Below are 23,980 nucleotides of genomic sequence, written 5' to 3'. Positions count from 1 at the left end.
CCCTGAGCAACTGTGATGTCATTTTTGACAGAAGTGACAAAATGGCCACCCCCTGAGATGGCTAAAACGAATGGATTAACTCTTATTCCACAAACGCAATATTTATCAGATTGCCTTATTTCAATTAGTGAGCTTGCATAGAACACATTCTGCGAAAAAACATGTTTGGGTTGACTTCCTTTTTAAAGAACTGAAGAAGACAACACTGACCATTTTGTTCTTCTTGGAGTATGTTTTTTTGAGCAGCCTCTCGTTCATCCTCTCCTGCTCTCGCTGTGCATGATGAAAGAATCCATTCTCCAGTGGATCTACAATAGGCTGAACATTCTCCTCCTCCTCTTCCACCTCCTCATCTTCCATCTTTGGCCGTTTTGTCACTCTTTTCTCCTTCCACTGCTCCTTTTCCTGTGTTTTCAGAAGCCCAGTTTTCTTCTGCAAAAAGACAGAGAGCACATTTGTAATCTTGATACAATAACAATGCCATGTGGTAGGTCATGAATTTTCAAACAAATCAGTCAAATAGAGATGCTTTGGATTGTTCAAACTGGACAGAGACCTGTGTTCCACTGAGTATCCTAATTATCTTGGTAGAATGTTTGAATTAAATATGTCATTTGTTGTCCTAACATTGCACACTTGTACCTAAAAATGTGTTGCCCATAAATCATGTTTGATGAGTTGATACAATTAAGCTCATTCAGCGATGATATGAATTCAATACCTGAGACTGAAACACATACAGGACTAAGGTTATTCAATGGATCGGGGTCCTTCAATGTGTAAGAAAATGCCCATTTTGGGAACCTTCAACAAAGACAATGCAAACACCAATCAGAGAGGTAACAACTCAAAAAAGGCAAATTTAGTATTTGCTTCAACAAAGCAAGCAAACACTTGAGCGGAGAGCAACCGTAATCAGTCACAGTTAATCTTGTCAGCAGCAGAACAATGCTTTACTGGAACCATAATCACTTTATGGCTGTGTTATAATGAGCTTATGATATGAACTCAACGGCTGCTTTTACACACAGTGCTGAAAATACACTCGCTCCTCATTTACACTGTGACCAAGCTATTCCCCCTAACTAATCATTCCTTTCACGCTCCAGTCACGGCCTGCTTGGAACTGATGTTTGTTTATTAGAATTCAAACACTATTTGTAACAGTCGGGTGTCTTACACAATAGTTTTTCTTTATCGCTTCCCTCTAACTCATCCTGTAAATGTATTGTCAGAACCGAATGGTCTCACCGCTTCATCTAAGCGGTTACAATGCGTCGAGCGGTCATTGTTGTGTTTTTCTTGGTGTAAGACTGCAATGTATAACACTGGGAGTTTGCCACGCTTATTTTGCCAAATAGTAACTCCAAATTGACTTCAATAATGCATATTGTATATTGTTAAAATGTATACAATTCCAACTAGGGCTGAACAATTTTGGAAAATGATCTAATTGCGATTTTCACCTCAACATTTGCAAGTTATACCAAACATATTTTTTTCCAAGAATATGTTCTATGCAGGCCCACTAGTTGAAACACAGCATTTTGATTGATATTGCGTTTGTGGAATGAGTTTAGCAGCAAAATCCAACCGTTTTTAGGTCAGCCTTGATCGATGTTTTGAAACCCAAAGTTTCTAACGTCAACTCATATGTATGTACGTATTCATCATGCTGTGTGGCATGTGTATGTTACCGGGGAGAATGAGCGGGCAAGCATAATCACCAACAAATAAAAAATAAATAAATCAGTCTACTCTGGCCTTGCAAATCTGTGTATTTTGTATGCTCTGTTTGTGTGGATGTTGTGCTTGTGTGTTTTATGTCAATTATTCTAGCTTCCTCCCACAGTCATAAAAAAATATTTATACAATATGTTAGGTTCGTTTACAACTCTAAATTGCCCATTGATGTGTATCTGAGTGTGAGTGGTTGACTGTCCTGTGATTGACTGACAATCCAGGGTGTACCTAGCGAACTGGAGTAGATTCCAGCTTCTCTGTCACCCTGAATGAGATCAGCAGTACAGACAATGAATAAATGGTGCTGGTGAAATGCACTTGTGTAATAATCCTCAATCGTAATCCGGCAACCTTTCTTCCACCCTCAGTACAGTTCTGCTCAGTCTGAACACATTAGACTGGAACTGACTCATGGTGCTTTTCTAATAGTTTCTGTATGCTCTTATGCAAGAGTTAGAAGTGCACTGGAATGGGGTTTACAGGGTGAGTTATAGCCATGAATAATTCATGATAGTTATGTCAATATCATGCTTACACGTGTTTGTTGTCATAAAGATGAATTGCTTACTTTATGTGTTGATAAATACATTAGACCTTAAAGGGAAGTCAACCCAAACATATTTTTTTTCAAGAATATGTTCTATGCAGCCCCATTAGTTGAAACAAGGCATTCTGATAAATATTGCGCTTGTGGAATAAGAGTTAATCCACCTGTTTTTAGCCATCTCAGGGGGCGACTATTTTGTCACTTCTGTCAAAATGACATCACAGTTTCTCAGGGCTCAGGTAACGACCAATCATAGCTCACCTGTTTTTTAAGTTGAATCATGATTGGTCATTATCTGAGCCCTAAGCATCTGTGATGTCATTTTCAGTCGACAGAAGTGACAAAACGGCCGCCCCCTGACATGGCCAAAAATGGGTGGATTAACTCTTATTCCTCAAACACAATATTTATCAGAATGCCTTGTTTCAACTGGTGGGACTGCATAGAACATATTCTTGAAAAAATATGTTTGGGTTGACTTCCCTTGAAGGTCTAATGTATTTATCAACACATTAAGTAAGAAATTAATCTTTATGACAACAAACAATGTCACATCTACTATGTATCAGGTTTTATAGTTACAAACTGCACTGTCATGATGTGAACTGAATTGCTTGGAGGAAACATGGCATTTCGTGGTTCTCAACAACATTTAGCCCATGGAGTAGGTAGATCTATCTACCAATAAACTCGTTCTACACAAATATTTAAATGCTGTCACGAGTGATCTTACGCACATAGCTAATATCACGACTTTATGTCGGACCAGCAGTTCATTAATGTTATTTGGCTCTTACTGAGTCCTCTGCAAATTGAGTAAACAACATGTAAACCTCAGAGGATATACCTCGGCTCAGCATGTAATGGCCCACATTATTCATTCAGAAAGGTTTGGAGCCAAGTAACGAACTTTTACCACTAGCAATTATTGTCTTTCGAAACAAAGATTGGCGTACAATACATACCTATATTAATTATACTTGGTCATGTGCTAATGGTTCCTGATTTACCTCATCTATATGTGTAAGCATAACATTATGACATAAATATTGTGAAGTATTCATAGCTATAACTTGCCCCGTAAACCACATTCCAGTGCACTTCTAACTCTTGCATAAGAGCATACAGAAGCTATAAGAAAAGCACCATGAGTCAGTTACTGTCTGATGTGTTCAGGTTGGAAGAAAGGCTGCCAGATTACGGTTGAGGATTATTACACAAGTGCATTTCACCAGCACCATTTATTCATTGTCTGTACAGCTGATCTCATTCAGGGAGACAGGGAAGCTGGAATCTACTCCAGCTGGCAAGGTACATCCTGGATTGCCCGTCAATCACAGGACAGTCAACCACTCACACTCAGATACACACCAATGGGCAATTTAGAGTTATCAACAAACCTAACATATTGTATATATATATTTTATGACTGTGGGAGGAAGCTAGAATAATTGACATAAAACACACAAGCACAACATTCACACAAACAGAGCATACAAAATACACAGACTTGCAAAGCCAGAGTAGACTTGATTTTTTTTTTTTTGGGGGGGGGATTTTGTTTGCCCACTCATTCTCCCCCGTAACATACACATGCCACACATCATGATGTATACATAAATATGACTTGACGTCAGAAGCTTTGGGTTTCAAAACATCGATCAAGGCTGACCTTTGCAAACATTAAGGGCAAGAGTAGCTCATCTGGAAGGACTTGGACTTTGGAAATGGAGGGTCATAGTTTTTAGAACTGCTGTAGGCAAAATCAAGGAGTTGTTGGAGGGATGCTAGACTGCCTCTTGACTAACTGCCCTTGAGCAAAGTACAGAAACCCCCTGGAACAGCTCAAGTGTGCAGGCACCATTTGCACGCCCCGTCATTTTGACACCTTTCCTTGCATACCTGTATATGAGTGGTCTACAAATCTGTGTGATGTGCAACAAAAATATACAGTATAGCAGAATCTGAATGAACCAAAATGTAGAGAACATGGCTTAAGACACGGGAAAGAGTAGATAAGGAGGATGTACAAAAAGACCTCTCAATTTTGTTTCCTCATTATGTTGCCCTGGCAACAATACAGGAGATCACTCTCTTTGAGAACATTTGCGACATTGAACGAACTCTGACGTGAATGCAACATTTGCTGCCTTTGAAAAGACTCGCAGTTGTTCACCGCTCAGTGGGACAGGGGCTTTAGCTTTATTTCACGTTGGAATTAAGGGAAATGAATTTGTATACAAAGCGTGCTCTTGAAAATATACCATTAATAACCATACATGAACAATCTGGCAAAACCAATATAAAAAAAGCAGTGTTGAGTACAATTTGTTGGTGTGTGTTTTTCTAAACAATAAAAGTACCGACAAGAATATTGTGAGATCAAAAGTAGCCGATCAATAAGCAGTACGGCTTAGAGGAGTAGTATCGTTAAAATTTGAATGCTACCCATGCCTAATAGTTACATTTGAATACCAAACTTGAATATAAAGTCAGCAATGCGGAAATGTATCATCTCATAGAAAGGGACACCTGGGTAGAAGTCACAAAGAGACACTTTTGGGGGCTTGGTCCATTACTCTTCATCCTCTACATGCTACCACTTGGTAACATTGTTCGACACCATGGTCTCCTCTTCCAATGCTATGCAAACGTGTCCAGCTCTACATTACCACTAAATCCATAACCACTGCAACTCACTCCGCCCTGACCAACTGCCTCACTGAAATAAAATCTTGGATGCACTCAGACCTCCTCAAACTCAAACATGTCAAATCATATTTCATCATCATTGGTCTCAAATCCCTCATCAAAACTACCCACAACTTTACTCTCACATTCGACAACTCCACCTTGTCCCCCTCCACCCACATTCGCAACCTCTGATTCATCTTCGACAATAACTTCTCCTTCGAACACCATATCAAAAGGACCGCCTTTTTTCATTTGAAAAATATTGCCTGTCTGCGCCCATCACTCCCCTTCTCCGCTGCTGAAACTCTCATCCAGGCCTTCATTACATCTAGACTTGATTCCTGTTGACAGCCTCCTGTTTGGCTCATCATCCAAAGTTGTCAATAAACTTGAGATTCGATTTTTAGTTCACGATCAAGGCGGTTAGCACGTCCGCCTCACAGTTCAGAGGTCGTGGGTTCGATCCCGGCTCCGGCCACCCTGTGTGGAGTTTGCATGTTCTCCCCATGCCTGCGTGGGTTTTCTCCGGGTATTCCGGTTTCCTCCCACATTCCAAAACAAACATGCATGGTAAGTTGATTGGACTCTCTAAATTGACCCTAGGTGTGATTGTGAGTCCGGATGTGTGTCTCTGTGTGCCCTGCGATTGGCTGGCAACCAATTCAGGGTGTCCCCCGCCTACTGCCCGAAGACTCTCTTCCAATACTCATCCATGACTGTACAGATATACCCTCATTCAAATCGTACCTAAAAATTGCTTTGAATTGCTGTTCATTATCATGTGCCTTGCTTCTTCTGTTTGTCCTATATAATGTATTGTTTACATGTATTGCTTTTGTGTCAATTTTTAGAAGTCCTGTTTAACTCTGAGGACTTAGGTAATTTTTCTTGCCTTTGAGTGTCTTGAAAAGCGCTAAACACATAAAATGCATTATTAATTATCATTATCATTATTATCATTTTCTCCTCTACATGCAACAACTTGAACTGAAGTGAACTTGGGAAAATCCTCAGCCTGCCCGCTAATTTCCAATAGTCAACAAAATGATAGCATTAGATCTGCAATGAAAATAAAGTATTGAAAAACATGGTATAAATGACAACAGGAAACATAAAATGTGTTGCTAACGGCGATAGCTGCAAAGCATCCAAAACTCAATTACGTTACATGGCACGTGTTGTTTCTAGTCATATGAGCGCTCTTTTTCAGAGAAATCCTCTCTGTGACACAACACAGTGGCAAACACAGCAACAGTGTCTCAAGTGATACACTTCAGCACGTCAGTGTTTTAGGCGATTTAATACCAAAGAAAATGCGGCTGACTTGAACATTCCATCACCGCTGACAGACTTTTTAGATGTTTGAGGAATAAGTACATAGATTTATTACTCGCTTGTCAGACTGATTGTGTACACATTACAGCAGCTCAGGGACTTGTCATGACTTAGACAGGATTGATTTTATCACGCAGTCCCGGGAACATAGACAGCAAAGCATACTTCAACCACCGGATGCTACTGTCAGGTACATCAAACATCCCTTTGATTAAGACATCCGTTACCCCTCCTCCCTGTATCACCCAAAGCGTGCAATCATTGGGTTACACCGGCAAAAGAAAAAAGACCACGTTGTGTGTCAAACGGCTTAGCGGCCTGTGAACAAGAGAAGGCAGACATTTCTACAGTGATCAATAATGCATAATTGACTTGCAAGCAGATTAAATGAAGTGCATCCCTTTCACCTTTTGTTCATCAATGCATTGTATTTTCCCGTTCATTTGACTTTACAGTTAAGGGCCTCTGTGAGTGGATGTTCATTTTATCAATAATATGCAATGTATTATGGGAGAGCAGAGGAAAGAAGTAAGAAAGTCAGGTATTAATCCTAGCAGGGCAGTTTGTTGCTCTACTTAATCAGGTAACAGGGCTCAGTGAACTTTGTGTCTCGCTTACTTTTGGTCAGCATTTTACTCTGGTCAGCTTTGTTGCTGCCCAGTATTTTTTTTCATTTATTTATTTTTTTTTACTGAACATAATGTCTTATTTATATCACGTGGGAATAATTGTCAGATAGATTTTGGTGGTAAAAGAATCACCACTGAAGCGAAGCATCGCATTATGTAATACAAGGCAGTGGCTTTCCATTAAAAAAAGAATGTGCCATTCAGAAATTATTACGAAGCAGTATTTGTTTAAAACATTTGTACAAGGAACAGAGGTGTCAAATCCAGGGCTAGGATGCAAAATATGGACCGCAGTTTGGCTTTAGCCAAAGGTGTTTCTACTCGAGTGGCAAGTAAACGAGCTCAGTTGAGTAGAAACACCCTGTGGCTAAAGCCAAACCTGGATTTGACACCTCTGACAAGAAATGATTCAGTGTGACGCATAGACTCGATTCATTTAACTTATCCTCAAATTCTCCCTTAACCTGAACTACGCACCCAGATTTAAATACAACCTAAAAAAAACAACAAAAAACATCAACTAAAGATTTTAACTATTATCTCATTTTAAATGAGATAAACAGTTGGCACACGCAGACGTGCACGCACACAAAAAAATAGGATTTGCCTGGAGTCTGAACAAGGCCCTTAATGCAGACACTCTTAGACACAGATTGCTGTGAGTGGAATGACGATGTGACCAATATGTCCTGTGAACCCGCCACCGACTGTCATGAGAGGCCCCCTGCATGCTGCTCGGCCCACACACTACAGCCCAAAATACAGTCGGGTGTCATTTCCACGGGTCTCTCCGCACGCACACGCTCTCCACAGAGAGGAAGTGTTGCCTTGGCAACAGTTCTCTCTACTGATGGAGATTAACGTACATTCCAATAAAAGCAATCAGTCCCACATATTTCGAAACTGACTGTTAAATTTTGTCATTAAAATGAGACAGCAGAGACAGAAATTGCACACATCTCACAAAGAGTACAATTTAGATTTTTTTCTGCATTATTTAACACTATCAAAGTTTGACAGACACTGTAATTTCTCTTCACTGCAACGCCAAATGAAAAAATAAGATCCCTTCTTCACGCTTACAAAGGATGACAGAAATGTGTCAAGCTGTGAGCTGAACCTCTGTAAGAGGTCTTAATTCACATAGACTGCCAAAGCTGAGGAATCTCAGCCACAGACAAGTGACAGGCAAGAGTACTGGGAATGGCCTTATCTGCCTACATCTACACATTACTACGGCCCGAGCAGAGAACTCAACACATCTGCTATATAATCCTGTCTGAGAAAATGACGAGAACAGCAAAAAAAAAAAAAAGAAAAAGAAATAAATAAGGACCTCAGCGCCTCCTACACTGAAAGAATCTCGCTAATGATTGCATTACTAATCTTCAATGTTTACATTTCTATTCTTTCAGGTCAAAACGGGCGGTTGACACCCCCGCAAAACTATATGTACAGTGGAACCTCTAAGGCAGGGGTGGGCAATTCCGGTATCCGGTATTGTATCCTGCATGCTTTCTATGTCACCCTGGTGCAACCCACCTGATTCAAATGATCATATAATCAGCAAGGTCTGCAAAAGCTGGATAACGATCCTGATCATTTGAATCAGAGTCCAACGAGAGTTGGAAAAAAGGCAGGATACCGGCCCCCAAGGCTGGAATTGCCCACCCCTGCTCTAAGGTAACCTGCCCTGGCATTTATACAGTTATTTTTGGGGGCAAAGAAGAAAAGAATAATATCATATACTCAACAAGCATATTATTTTCATTTAGTGATTGAGTCAATCCATAAATATCACAGCCTTCTTTCGCATGTCATTCATCACAGGTTTTATGAGAATAAGAAGCAATGGTTAGCAGAGGTGGGTAATCCAGATCCAGAAAGTAAAAACTCTGCCATAGTTTGTCTTTAGCCACAGGTGCTTCTACTCAACCAGCAGGTAAACAAGCTCAGTTGATTACCTGGATTACCCACCTCTGATGGTTAGGAATACTTGGAAAAACATAAAAGCATCACTTGTATTACTCATGTCATGGTCTTTCAGTAGGGGTGTAACGATTCACTCAAGAGCCGATTCGATTCGACTTTCAGTTCTCGATTTTTGATTCGATTTGATTTTTTTAAATCGCTATCATGCTTGTCTCTATGCGCTAGTGTAGTGTGGTGCTGCAGCCATCCACAAATGCAATACACAATGATGTTTGGCGCAAGCGCATAATTTGATTTTCACATTCAAAATGTGGTATGCATCTGGAATGCAAAAAAAAAAACTTTAAACATTAGGTGGAACATAGTTTTTAGCACTCTAATTTAGTATATTCTAATAACCTAGGAATGTTTTGTCTTTTGTTAGGTGTTGCTGTTAAGGGCTTGTGAGTGCTGAGATTTTCCGAGTTCATAAACGCAACTCACAGTGCGTGGTGCGAGTGACCGCAAGGCAGCACATCTTTCTGTTCGATGTCAACTGCGGGTATACATAAACTGTGTTTTGCTTTGTAATAAACTTGAGTTCGCTAACTAATGTGTTCGCTGCTTAATGCCTCCATAATCCATAGTAGACGCTGCAATATGTTAGCATTCCATAACAGGACATTGTGTGTGGAGTTCCATCAGTCACACACGGTAGCCTGTGTGTGCTAACTACAGCTAGCTTCCAGAAACGACTGTCTCAATGTGAAAAATGAAATCGGGCATCATCCACAACATGCTTCCTTTTTAGATGCTCATTTATCAGCGCCGTGCGGCTATGAAAGGGAGGTTTACACCGTATTAAGTAATGTTGTGAAATGCGCAAGGGACTTTTGGACTCTGTTGCTAACGTTAAAGTGGTTAGCCAAAACACTGATTACCCACAATGCTTCTGTTTACATCACGGATGACCCGGTTACCACTACTGCACATGTGCGTTGCAGACAGGCATGCAGCCATCGGAAGACAAGGCATTTACGAGAGGCAAACACAGCGGCAAATAATTAGATATATAAATAAACAACATGTCGACTATTAAAATTAATTGTCAATGGTTTTGATCATCGATGTCATCATGCTAGTAATCTAATCTTGGTAGCTCTAGTGTCAAGTAATTTACGTGGTGTGTGTATGATGTTTGTTTACAGCAGAGACATGATGGCTCTGGTTAAAATGGTGTTGCCAATCGATTCTTTTTTTGCATTGACGCATATTTTAAGCATTTAAAATTTTTCAATGAATCGTTTCATCCCTATCTTTCAGTATACATCTTTGAAGGTACTTTGAGAAAAGAGCCTCTCTGTGTTATCAGGGAAATATCAGAAAGCCTTCAGGGTATGCACCTTAAAAATCAGTCATTCCACTGGATGAATCTACTTGACACACACACTAATTAAAAAAACGGCAGTCATGAACAAACCGGTCATAAGATAATCAGTGTCAGAAGATGGGGCGGAATGTATATGTAGATATGGAACCATATCATTGTAACAGCAGTGGTGTTCATGTTTTTTTTTTTTCAATTAAATTTTAACTGAATTTAATTCAGTTTTATTTTCACTCTATAGCGCCAAATAACCACATCACTTTTCTCAAGGCACTGCACTGATGGATCATTTCTAGAATCACACGCTTCCCTTATCAACAGACCAGCTGCACCACACATGAGAAAGCAATAGATGATGGAGGCAAGGCAAAACTCTAAGAAAGAAACCTCAAGTAGAACTGAAATTCAGTGCAGGGTGGTCGTTAGCCTCTGCTGATTGTGTTGAGATAAAGAGAAAGGGTGTGGGGAAAGAGAGATGGAGAGACAGAAGGCAAGAGAGGAAAGAGAGAGAGACAGAGAGTGCTCTGGTGACCAGCAGCGCCAACAGCGTTAGTCGGAGAAGTGTTGCTATTTTGTGGCTGCACGTCTGGATGCGCCAATACTTACCGTACTATCACTGAGAGGGGGAATAGAGAGGTTGGAGAAGTTGGAACTGAGAGACAAGAGCATGCTGCACTATAACAGTCAAGCAGTTCAACAAATCTCACAGAAGCAAAGAGCACCAAACAAAGCAGCAAAATAAAACGCAGATCAAAACAAAACAGCTACAGTAAGTCACGACACCCGAAGCATACAACAAATTGAAACAGCAGGTCACAGAAGTTAGACACATGAAACATGAGACAGTAGGTCATGTGTCAGGCAAAAATGGTAGAGCTGTGAATCTAACGAAATCAAACATTGGATTATGTCGTTGCAGACGTTTGACAGTAACTAAACAAGCAGCCATGAGACTGATTCAATGAAGAATGAAGAAGTTTGGTGTTAAATGTTGGCAAACATTGCATATAATGCAACATTGTACTTAATTTACTTTAACCACACATACTTTACAACATTCGGGTCATTTTACGATTGTATCACAACTGAATGTGTTGATTTTGCTAAAAAAAAAAAAAAAAAAAAAAAAAAAATGTCCACTGCTTGAGCGCCAACAACCAAAACCTTTGTCCCTTCTGATACAAATCTCACACAGAAAAACAGTGTCTTCCTCAAGTGAGAGTGACACCACTTCATGCAAGACCACATCTTGGTCCCAAAATCTTCTTACACACTTTAGTACTAGTTGTGTCAGAAAGGTTTCAAGACTAGTGTAAGAAACGCTATATTTCAAATCCCCAAAGTTTTCTCCACCAATGTAATCCCATTAAGGTATAACATGCTTTCCGAGCCGCATCTGCCACGCCTTCATGCATTCCTGGAAGGATTCTCCTGGGATCCTCCACAGCTTGTCGTCATGGCCCTTTTGGTATTCTCCATGTTTCGCGATAAACTTGGGAAACAAAAAAAAATAAATACATAACACCAATTCTGGCCTCCCTTCACTGGCTCCCAGTGTATTTTAGGGTTCAATTTAAGATTATTCTATTTGCCTATAAGTCATAAGGCAATGGCCTGGCCCCCGTCGTACCTCTCCGAGCTCCTCCACTCCTACGCAGCTTCCCGCAGCCTCGGGTCTGTGGACCAAGTGCTGCTCGAGGTGGCGAGGACTAAGCGGAGCCTTAGAGGGGATCGAGCCCTCTCTGTCGCTGGTCCTTCCCTTTGGAATGACCTCCCATTGGCTGTTAGGCAAGCCCCCTCTCTGTCCATTTTTAAAGCCTGTTTGAAGACACATTTCTATTTGTTGGCTTCTGACCTGAGACTGACAGTTTTCGGCTGTTTTTCCGTGTCTATTGGATAAAGTGTTTTGTGTTAATGTATTGATTTCACTTGTTGTATTATGGCTGTTTTTGTTGATGTATGTCAAGTGCTTTGTCACAGCTGTAGCTGTTGTGAACTGCGCTATATGAATACAAGTGCATTGTATTGTGTGTGTGTGTGTGTATATATATATATATATATATATATATATATATATATATATATATATATATATATATATATATATATAAATGTCACGCAGCAATGCCGACTATGCAGACACAGAAGAGGACGTTCTTTGGGAAAAATATTTGTTTTTGTATGTTTTGTCATACACACACAGACTGAAACGTACACACAGTTTATACGAGTTCATGGGCTACGCTGTTGTTCTGCCTGCGGAGACTGTTAAAAAAAAAGTACAGGGGCTGAAATTTTGTGCTACTTTGAATTTACCTTAAGATTATTTTAAGATATTCTTTAATTAAATGCAATTCACTTTATTGATTGGATGGACTTTAATTTGCCTGAAGATGATTATTTTGTATTTTCGTCTGATTGAATGGTTGTTTTTAAAAAAATAAAAAAATTAATGAGATGTTGCTACAGTTACTCAGTACCTGAGTAGTTTTTCATGAAGTAATGTTTTACCTTTACTCAAGTAATTATTTGGATGACCACTTTTTACTTCTACTTGAGTCATATTATTCTGAAGTAACAGTACTTTTTACACTTGAGCTTGTGGGTGTTCGATCACCAGCAGATACTTTCTTTTGCCATATTTTGGCCGACTTGGGCAGAGGTTCTTGGTCTCATCAGTCGAGAAAACTTTGTTACAAAACTTTTGTGGCTCATCTGCGCACTTCTTTGCAAAATCCAAACTGGCCTTCCAATTATGTTTACTGATGACTGGTTTGCATCTTGTGGATAGGCCTGGATATGTTTTCTCTCAAAGTCTGTGGAGTTCAGCAGTAATGTCACTGACTGACGTCATTGGTTGTTTCTTCACAGGTCTCTCAATGTTTCTGTCATCGACCGCCGTTGATGACAGTGGCCGACCTGGTGTCTGCTTTCTTTTTCAGGACATCCGAAATGCTGCATTGGCTATGCCCAATGTTGTGCAATATCTCTAACTGATTTACCCGCTTCTCTCAGCTTCAAAATGGTTTGCTTTTCTCCCATAGACAGCTGTCTGGCCTTCATGTTTGCTAAACACCAAATGTGGTTTTCACAGGTGAAACCCAAAGCCAAATACAAGCACTATCCAATGTTTAAAGAGACACTTGGATGAGCTTAACATTGGCACTTATATAATTGGTTTGCATGTAAAAATGACATCAGTACTAAAATCGAACCCGAACCCCCCCCCAAAAGACTCTGTAGTGATTTAAGTGCTTTTTTGTGATTAGATTTGCGACATATTGGCCCGCCCCCTTTTGGAGCTCGGCTTGTTATTTTCTCAGCGGTCTACGTCACAGGAGGGAGGCAAGCGTGTTAACATTGCTCGCTTTGTCGGTTCTGCTGTCCAAAACGGCGACCGATCGCCACCAAAATGCAAATGCACATTACTACTCGTGCCCACTTCAAATTGTGAAAGTATTAAAGTGTTCAGCATAATCGTTTGGATCTATTGACATCAAACGTGGCGTTATCACAACAACATTAGCTTTTTAGTACCACTTCGTCCCTAGCAAAGCTATTCCCAGTTGTCAGGTTTCAAACTGTGTCTATTTAAAATCTCATAAATGATTTAAATGGTTAGCTAACAATGGCTGTCATATTTATGCGGTATTCACAAAACACAAACAGGAGAAGAATAGAGTAGACATGCTCTCATATGTCATCTGGCTGGTGAAGATCCTTGACCAGAGTGCTTTTTGAAAAACTCGAGGTCAAACAGTAAAACAATTACTCTGGCAACTCATCAACCAAAGGCCGACAGCAATACAATGACCTCCAGGTAGCAACAGACAAGTGAGCAGAGAGACAGAGTGTTGTTTAGCTCTGGATGTAACAATGCCTGCAGTATAATTGCACCCCGCCGAGTGCACTCTAATCGTGTGCTTAACAGGTACAGTAGCAGATGGGGGATGAGAGAGACAGCGAGAGAAATGTATTGCCAAAGGCCTTGGACGGGAGCCATTTCACCAGGCGGAAGACAGAGAAAGATATGCGAAGGGTGTCAAGAGGAAAGAGATCTCCCTGCAGTCAAGGCTGTCAATACAACCACCTGACAAGTTATTCAAGAGGGATGTAAATAATTACGGGAGAGGATAGGCAGAGCCTGATTCACTTAAGGTCTGCATGTGCAAAAATGGGCGCAAACTCGAGCTTAGCTAGGCTGACTCATTTTTTTGACTTTGTTTCCTCTGGCTTTTACTACAGGCTGAGATTTTTTATTTTATGTTTTGCTTTGTGTTATATTGCGTTCTACCATTTTTAAATTGCTGTATTTTATATATCTGTTCGATATCGAGTATTATATCATCGGTATTTCATCTATTTATATGTATTGTTCTTTATTTATGTTATGCTGTGTTATAGGGCTGTGCAATTAATCGAAATTCAATTCTAATCACGATTATTACACTCCACGGTTCCAACATTGGCATAATCGTAAAAAACGATTATTAATATGCATTTATATCCAACGCAATGTTTGGTTACACAAAGAAATTATACTTGAATTTATACATTTGCACCTTGTTTTATTTTATAATAACTAATTTGATCAATTTTGTTTGGTCCAAAAGGAACTTACATAGTGTTTCAAAGACATTTACAGTATTTGTCCTTGTATTTTTTTACGTTAAAACATTTTTTGTTTTGTACCAAAAAATGAATGATCGTGTGAATAATTGTGATTTAAATTATGAGCAAAATAATTGTGATTAAATGTTTGTTTCAAAATCGAGCAGCCCTACTGTGTTAAACACTTCTTAAAGACCTCTTTCTATACAATCAAAATTATTTGGACTTGATTGATTGCACATGCAAACAGATACGGAAACTGATCTAATCATCCGGGGCAATCAGGCTTGCATCTGCCAAACATGCTAAATCGCAGCACGGTTCATTTTACGTGTTGACGGAGAAGTACATTCAAATAACTCATTAGCACACGCAATATGGTTTTTCAATCCTAAAACAAATTGCAGTGTCTGATTTTGCATTCTTAAATAGCACGTCTAAGAGACAGGTGTAAACCAGCATGCAAACCGCGGAGAACTTTCTACTTTTTTAAAATTTAATTTAAATTACTTTTCAGCTATTCAGCAATGCATTTTCCGAAGTCCTGAAAAATCCAAGGCAGACCTTGGCACAGTAAAGCCCAGGAGCCACATCCAGCCCGCCCACAGCCTCTGATGGGCCCACACAGTGGCCATGGCGTCAAAGTAAAACTTAAAATATGCAATGCTTTTATTTTGAGTTGTGCTTTTATCTCATGTGCATGCATGTGGATGCTAGTACAAGCTAGGTAGAAAGTAGGAGCAGACAGTTTCAAACTTAATTTCGCACTTATGGCGCTCTCCCAAATGTTACATAGTGAAAAGCATCAGTGCTACCTAAAGTATTAAAATTGTCTGTAAAATATGGCGGGTTCCACCATTTTTACACCTATTGCCAACAGCACGTGCAATTTGTTACAGTGAGTGAACATGCAATTTTGCACCCGCTATTTCAGACCTTTGGAAAATACTGCAATCTTAGTAAATCACAAATCCTCATATGACCTGCAGTACCAAGATAATTACTGGGTAAAAATGTCACAAAGCATCAGCAATGTAACAAAAAATGAATTGACAAAAGAATTTTAAGTTGTTTTGTTAATGTAAATAAAGTATTTTGTAATTCACTGCAAGAAAAGCATTGTTTGCATTAAGTACTGATGTATTTACACTGCATAATGTCACATTTTCGTTGTCGTCTGTATTAAATGAACAGCTGTCAGGGCACATGGACAAGGCTGCATATTCTTCTCATTTACATATACAAAGTAAATTAATTAATAAACATTTAAAACACTTACAGGACAGCATGCCCACATGGGCAGTTAAACCAGTGTATCAAAACCACATTTGTATATATTGTACGATTCATGGGGTTGTCTTAGTTTGTGATTTGAGTAACTCAGTAAATCAATGCTCTCTTATTATGTCATGTGGCAAACACTGTCTTCAACCCACTCGCAACCCAGCCTAAACTTGGTTCCCACGCGACATTAAAGGGATTAGTCTTTCAGTCAAGATGCATCATTCTTATATCATTCCTTGGCACCAATTACTTCTTTCCTATAAGCTAGGGCTTGGGTGCCACCTTGCGGCATCTGGAAACAGAGCATATAAAAACGGAATAGGTGTAAATTTCATGCAACAGCCTTAGAAAGGCAGTGGGTCTGAATAATTTCTCTGATATCAGATTATAGCTTCTACTGCAGTACTTTGGCTTGGTAATGTGTAATCAATCTAGGGTGGAATAAGAATTTCAAGTAGTTACTATGAGGTGCATTTTTGCTGCTAATTTGCTGCACAAAATATTGCTGTATCTTGCTATGTTTCACATGCTGCATGTGTGTCTGCTTCCACTCAGGATCGTACAGCTGCGCGCCTCCCGTCTCATAGCCTTCCGCGTAATGAGGAGTGATCCATTCCCCTTCAGTGGAGGAAAGACATGTTTATACAGCTCCTGCTCACAGGCAGCAAGAGGAGAAAAACTGATTACAGAGGCACTCTGGTCAAATGTCAACACAATGCTGCACAAGTAAAGACACACATCAAACGCAAGAGTGCAAGCAGACGGCTAGTGCTTAGTGAAACGGCTAAAAGCAACAAAAAAAAAAAATGGAGTTTACAAATAGAGGAATTTCCTCTGTTGTGAACTTCGCAAAACCCACAGAGGATTGAGTGTGTTTTATGGTGGTACATTGGATTGATCTTAGTTAATTTATATTAAAACAAAGCACCAAAAAATTTACCACAAGAAGAAGAAGACAAGATCCATGTGCCAAATCACTATGTGGCCACATGATGAAGCCCTGAACAAGAGGAGAGCAGGTTTATTGCAGGAACAGCGATTCATTACAAGAGCCCCCCATCTGAGAAAATTAAGAGCAGGGGGCTCACTGCGATTCATCTTGCTGAACAGACATAAAATCAGCACGGACAGCAATGCGCAGTCCCTGTGAAGCCATAACTGAGAAGCAGTGAGGAAGACTGAAAATTGCAAACTGTGCCTAACAAAACAAAATTACCGTATTGTTTGGACTATAAGTCACACTTTTATATAAGCCGCACCAACTATATTAAAAAAAAAAAAGAATGAAAAAACAATATACAAGCCACACCGGGTTATAAGCCGCACATATGTTGAAAAATTAGATATTTTCTTCATTTACAGACCAATTTTGAACTGTAAATATACATGTATGTACCTGAACAGATTATTTCCTAACAATGCCATTTAACATGGCAACAACTTTGCTGATTAAAACGGAACAGAACCAAGAGAAAATAACCAGTATTTACTCATCTTCATTTATCCTGTGTTTGAAATCTCCACTGAAACCCATGAAGTCGTCTTGTATGTTGAAAAATGTGAGATTTACGGCATTTACAGAACGATTATGAACTGTAAATGTACATTTATGTACCTGAACAGATTCTTTCCTCACCATACCTTTTAACACGGCAGCAACTTTGCTGATTAAAACGGAACAGGACCAAGATAAAATAAGCAGTACTTCACTTCATTTCAACGCCCGTTGCCAATCCAGTTCGTCAGTTAACGTCCACCTTTTATTGCACTACTTCCGCATACCACCTGATGCATTACCTAATGCATAGCGCCTTCGCCTGTTGAACTCCTCCAACTGCAGTCACATCCTGTTAATGTCAATTGTATTGTATTGTATTGTATTTCCGGTTAGAGCGCCCCTAGCGGTGGAAGAAAAATTCAGAGAATAGCCGCACCTTTATGTAAACCGCATGGTTCAAAATCTAGGAAAAAAGTAGCGGTTTATAATTTGGAAAATATGGTATTTTTGACGCCGTAGCTGTAGCAATCATGTTGCATTGAATAAAAAGTCTATATATAGAATCCTGTGATCAGAAAAGACATGACAAGGAAAATACTTTCAATTTATAAAAAATGTGTCATTAATACGACAAAAAAAAAAAAAAATCTTGAAAATACCGCCATGTTTAAATACTAAAAGATGGGTCTGTGTTCAACCATGGAAGCGCACATACAAAAGTACACCGCATTCATACATGAATGGCGGGACACAGGGCTGTTTTTTGAGTGCAGCTCAAAGCAATGAGCTTGATGACAACAGTCAAGTGTACATTTACTGTGATCAGCGTAGACACATTACTACCTCACATTTTCAACCCAAATATAGTATAGAGTACTAAATACTGTACACTTTGAAATATGACTGGGAGGCCAAGCAGCTAGTGTGAATGGTATGCAAATGACTGTATTTAGCCATGAGTGAAGCTCGAAGTAAACAGAACATATTCGTGATCATGGAAATTTTGTATAATACCCAGTCATCCATATATGGAGAAGTTACAAAGCGGATGGATCCTCTGGGATTAAGTACTGATGTTTTTTGGGGCAGGCAGGCTTAGGCTGTCGAACACCCGCTCGCTCACACGGATTTTTATACCAAATCTATCATCACAAGCTTTGATGGAAGTGGCACATAATGTTTCAGCATCTGCTACAATTTGGAAATGTTCGACAACGCAGAATATCAAAGTCAAACTTATGTATCTGTTGTGTCCAGGTGTTCAAACAATGCTATCCACGTCGCGATATAGACTATGCGAAATTGGTACGATTTGCCATTGCAAAGGGATCATTGTTTGTACAGACAAATATTACACCAGCCAATACACTTCAAATCGAGTGTTTGAAGAGATTCTGCTGACATCCAAGGAGAGAAAGAAAGGGAGGTATGGGGACAAAAGAAGCATGGCAGTGTGAAGGTTTGCAGGAGTCAGACCAACTATAGTCGGTGTGATCAGATGCCAGATCACGGACAAACTAGGCACAGTGACAGATCTATTTCCCCTGCCGCCTGCAGCCAGCTGTCACTGCAGATAAACACAATGCCTTCTCTCCCCAACAACAGGATGCTGGAATCTGAAATTGACAGCTGAGTCTTCCCCACAACTCCAAGGGAGAAAGTGCAAAAGAATATTTGAGTCAATTGACAAAGAAAAACAAATTATCATTTGAATCAGAATGCATAGAAGAATAGGGAAAGAGAATAGATTACAGTATGAACGGGAGAAAAATGAGTGGTATACGTAAATCCATCACTAACTAAGAAACAGATGTCTTGGTAGATGAATGGATGGATGGAATTTTCCATACATAACTATTTGGGACAATCCCTTGCTCCCAATTTTGTGGGAAGATCATTTGCTGTTCCATCATGATTGTGTTCTAGTGCACGGAGCAAGGTCCATAAAGAAATGGCTGGATGAGTTTGCTGTGGAAGAACTTCACATCAAACGTCAACGACTTCAGAGCCAACAAATATTCTTCTGGAACAAGGTACACACATTTCCACAGACACATTCCAAAATATTGTACAGAGCAGTAAATCAGCACACTGAGTCATAGTTGGACCGACTGTTTACATATGCACAGTGAAAGTCTGAAGCTGCCATGTGTCACGGCCAGCCAAAACAAGCCCAGGTCGCAGCTGAACTGGTTTTGTCTCTTGACTCAATACATTTTTTTAAAGCCACTATAAAAAACACACATGCAAACACTCACGTTCAAAGAGCATAAAATGAGGTTGAACCACATACTGTATCTTGACTGGTGGGCGCTCGGGGGTGCTGCACTGAACCTCCCCCATAGTGATTCTACCAGGCATATCCCTGAGTTCTTAATAACATCAGTACACGGACTTTAAAAGGTCCACTCCCCTTCAAACCACCATATAAACTTGGCCCAGACAATTATGTCCCCGTTTTTAGATAAGTAGCGCCTCATTGTATTCCCATTTTTCCACTAGAGAAATTTAACCCCACCTTCCATACCCCAGGCACCGATCACAGTGAGGAAAGTCAATTCCATTCATGGAACTCCGCTTCTTACATTATTAATATCCATATAACTGACAGTCAAAAGACTGGCTACTGGAGAGTCAACCCACAAATCAATGGGGAACAGCTGGAAATAAATCAGACTGACCAGCATTGGAAATACTCCCTTTTTCCATATTGTACTTTCCTTTGCAGTACTTTGAGCACAGCCTGGGTGGGCTTTGCCACAAAAGGAGAAAGCACAGTAAAGATTGGAACTTTATCTTAGGTAGGTGTAGGTAGGAAGAGCGTTGTTGATCACGTAGAAAAATTCTTAATGTTACATTTACGTATTGGATGTCAGGCCATGGGGGGATTTTTACTTAAGTGGAAGTCAACACAAACATTTTGTCAACAATAATATGATCCGTGCTTCTCCACCAGGCTTAAACGAGGCATTCTGATGATTATTACGTTTGTGAAATATGAGTTAAGCAGCAAAATCCACCTGTTTTTAGCCATCTCAGGGGGCGGCCATTTTGTCACTTCTGTCGATTGAAATGACATCACAATTGTTCAGCGGTCAGGTAACGACCAATCACAGCTCACCTGTTGTCTGAAGCCGAGCCATGATAAGTCATTACCTGAGCCCTGAGGAACTGTGATGTCATTTTCAGTCGACAGCAAGTGCCAAAATGGCTGCCCCCTGATATGGGCAAAAGCGGGTGCACGTTGCTGCTTAATTCATATTCCACAGAAGCAATATTAATCTGAACCCTGTGTTTAGACTAGTGGGGCTGCATAGAACAAATTATTGTCAAGAAAGAATTGGGGTTGACCTACCCTTTAACCTTTATTCAACCCTGAATGTCTAATTGTGATTAAGAATCTGTTTTTCAAGAGAGTCCAGGCCAAGAGGCACAAAAAAACACCTTTACAATGACAAACATGCCAGCAAAATGTAACAGTTTGAACACAATTTAAAATGACATACAAATTAAATAACGTTACAGGATAAGGAGGCTGTCTCAAGTGCTCAGTCTGGATTTTAAGTCATTCAATGAGATGAATTCCATTCATTTCACTTTGCAACAAAGTTTCCATGTAGAATGTAGAAGGGGCAGAGAACACCCTTTTTTTTCAACTCAGTGTGGGCAAATGGCACAGTTGGCAACAAAATGTTACATGAAGGCAAACTGTCAAAATCAACACATCTCTGTGTGATTAAGTTATAAATGTAAGAGGACAGTGGTCCAAGAATGGCCTTGTAAATAAAAGTGTACCATTGAGCCAATATCCTGGTGGACAAAGAAGGCCATCCCACTCGAGAGTACTGTTCACAATGATGGGTCAAGGCCTTGCATTTAGTAATAAATTTCAGAGAAGTCTGGTATTCAGAGTCAACCTTTGTGAGACATTGAGCTGAAGCGCTCATATAAAACAGGTCTCCGAAATCTAAAACAGATGACAAGAGTTGCAATGACAAGGCGCTTTTTAAACTCAAAAGAAAAGCATAATTCATGTTATGGGACTGCTCAGTCCCCAAAGGTCAAATGTGCACTACGTTTCAGCCTGCGGTTTGCCACGGCTGCCAATACCTTCCTTCTCGGCCTGCCACATTCTGATTGGGTCCTGATGAACATTCTGTCCAGGTTTTGTATGGATGAAACGTAATGCACATTTGTTACTATGGAGGAGTCAAATAAAGCTGGCCTAGCTCCAGAGTCAGTGTCAATACCTACCCTTTGAATTGAGCTTTATACTAATATTTATTTTATCTACTGGTACTCATTTGAAGGTACATCTTATTTTCATTGTTGTAATATTATCCTCATGCTGTTTTTATAGATGTAGGTCTGTTTTGTATGTTTTAAACAATTTGCTTTCTCTGGTTTTATTGTTTCATATTTTTTGCCTATTGAATTATCTTTGAATGTTTCCTCAGAGGGAGCCCTCTGCACTGGGAGCTGTAATGGTCCGTAGCCATGGTCCTGCTTCAGTGGTTATAAGGGGCTCTGTGTCCATGTCTTGCGGTCACGGTCTGTGATCTGCTCCTTGTGTAGATGGCTCCTTAAAGTGGTGTTTCCTCATCTGGAGCTTCTGTACCCAGCCATATGACACAGGTCATTATGTCATTATTTTTAAACAGTCTCTGTGTGGGGGGGAGGGGGAGAGAACCGGGTTGATTTTAACAGTGTCAAGCACTTGGAGTGGCATTTTTTGTATAAAAAGTTCTTTTAATGTAAATGTAAAAGACATTTTTGACAATATTAGTTTTTGGTCACCAAATTCACTAATCCATCTTTTGTACCAAAACATGACAAATAATACCTTAATTCACACACACACACACACACAGTGCGCCTGTGCATTCTCAATCTGATAGATTGCCACCAAATTGTAACATTCTATTTTGTACTGTAAAGTCATATACACCGTATTCCTATGCCCCATGAGCCCGTTCCCGAATTGTGGGAGTAACCTCTGGTTCAAATTGGAACCAGCATTTCTTTTGTATGTTTTCCTAATTTCAGTTTCCACTGTATTAGGTAGTTCAGTTGTTTAACACAAACAAACCACCTGCACAACATAAGGTTCATCAATTGTATTTGCTAGCATGCTAGCGTAAATAACACGCTGGCACAAATATCCATCCATCCATTATCTGTACCGCTTATCCTCATGAGGGTCGAGGGCATGCAAGAACCTTTACCAGCTGTCAACAAACAAACAAAAATGCACACTGGGACAAATGTTGCATGTCATGAAATTCACCCCTTGACATTTACACGCAATTATAAATCTTAGGGAATACAGCAAAATTGTAAAGGTGACTCCTACGCTACAGTAAATATTTTATTGCTTGAGCCTAGCACAAAAACAGCAAATAAGGGATGGATTCAGCAAATAATGCAGGATAAAAACACACACACATGCACAAACACTTGCAAATGCTGCACCACAAATATGCAGTGTTTTTCCTTCACAATATGTCAATCAGTCTTAAAGTTAATAATAAATGTACTGTTTAGTTAGCCTGGACTGGCTTACTTTGACTTTATCTGACTTTTTGGAATGTGGGAGAAAGTAAAAGCACAGGCATAAAATGCAAACACAACATAGAGATAGAAACTCAGAATGCATCAAATGAAAATTCTTGGCCAAAGCTCATTCTAATGCTAATTTCCTATGCACATCCATCTACCGGCTGTGAGTATCGTGAGTGCTTTGAATTGTTTACAACTGTTCAACTATGATAGCTTTTAGCTGCCAGCAACCACAGTCGTGATGTGATGATGAACATGATGATGCGGATGGAGCAAGCCAGGGGACATCATGAGAATATTTAAGATATTGACAATACAATTCAACACAATGCTATTTGGTTTTGTTGCACGTTTTCACTTTTTATTGCGTTATTTTGCAATAAAAATTATTAATAAATATTGCAAAATAAGGCAATTTTATTTTAGGAGGAGAATGAATGTCTTCCACTTCCGGGTCACTTTGCGGACTCTGTATCGGTCTGTCGTGGTAAAGAACGAGCTGAGCCAAAAGGCGAAGCTCTCAATTTACCAGATGATCTAAGTTCCAACCATCGCCTATGTTCACGAGCTGTGGGTCGTCACCGAAAGAACAAGATCCTGAATACAAGCAGTGTCCAGGCTCTCCCTTAGAGATAGGATGAAAGTATTGGCCATCTGGGAGGGACTCAGAGTCGAGCCGCTGCTTCTCCATGTTGTGAGGAGCCAGATGAGGTGGCTCGGGCATTTAATTAGGACGCCTCCCTAGTGAGGTTTTGGGCATGTCCCACTAGGCGGAGGCCCCA

At 39.9% G+C, this 23,980-nt stretch overlaps 1 protein-coding gene across 7 annotated transcripts in view; it reads right to left on the bottom strand.

The window, feature by feature from the left end:
- The window catches only part of fbrsl1 (fibrosin-like 1), a 330,172-nt gene that overhangs the window by 249,405 nt on the left and 56,787 nt on the right, over positions 1-23,980 (bottom strand). For all 7 annotated transcript variants that reach the window (XM_086031613.1, XM_086031617.1, XM_086031615.1 and 4 more), the window contains exon 2: positions 211-432. In XM_086031613.1, the coding sequence (XP_085887739.1) occupies positions 211-432 (222 nt within the window). The remainder of the gene's footprint in view (positions 1-210; positions 433-23,980) is intronic.

Source organism: Filicampus tigris, chromosome 5 (assembly GCF_054856515.1).
Source record: "Filicampus tigris isolate MCC_2025a chromosome 5, RoL_Ftig_1.0, whole genome shotgun sequence".
Classification (NCBI taxonomy): Eukaryota; Metazoa; Chordata; class Actinopteri; order Syngnathiformes; family Syngnathidae; genus Filicampus; species Filicampus tigris.
This window is presented reverse-complemented; position numbering and strand designations above follow the sequence as displayed.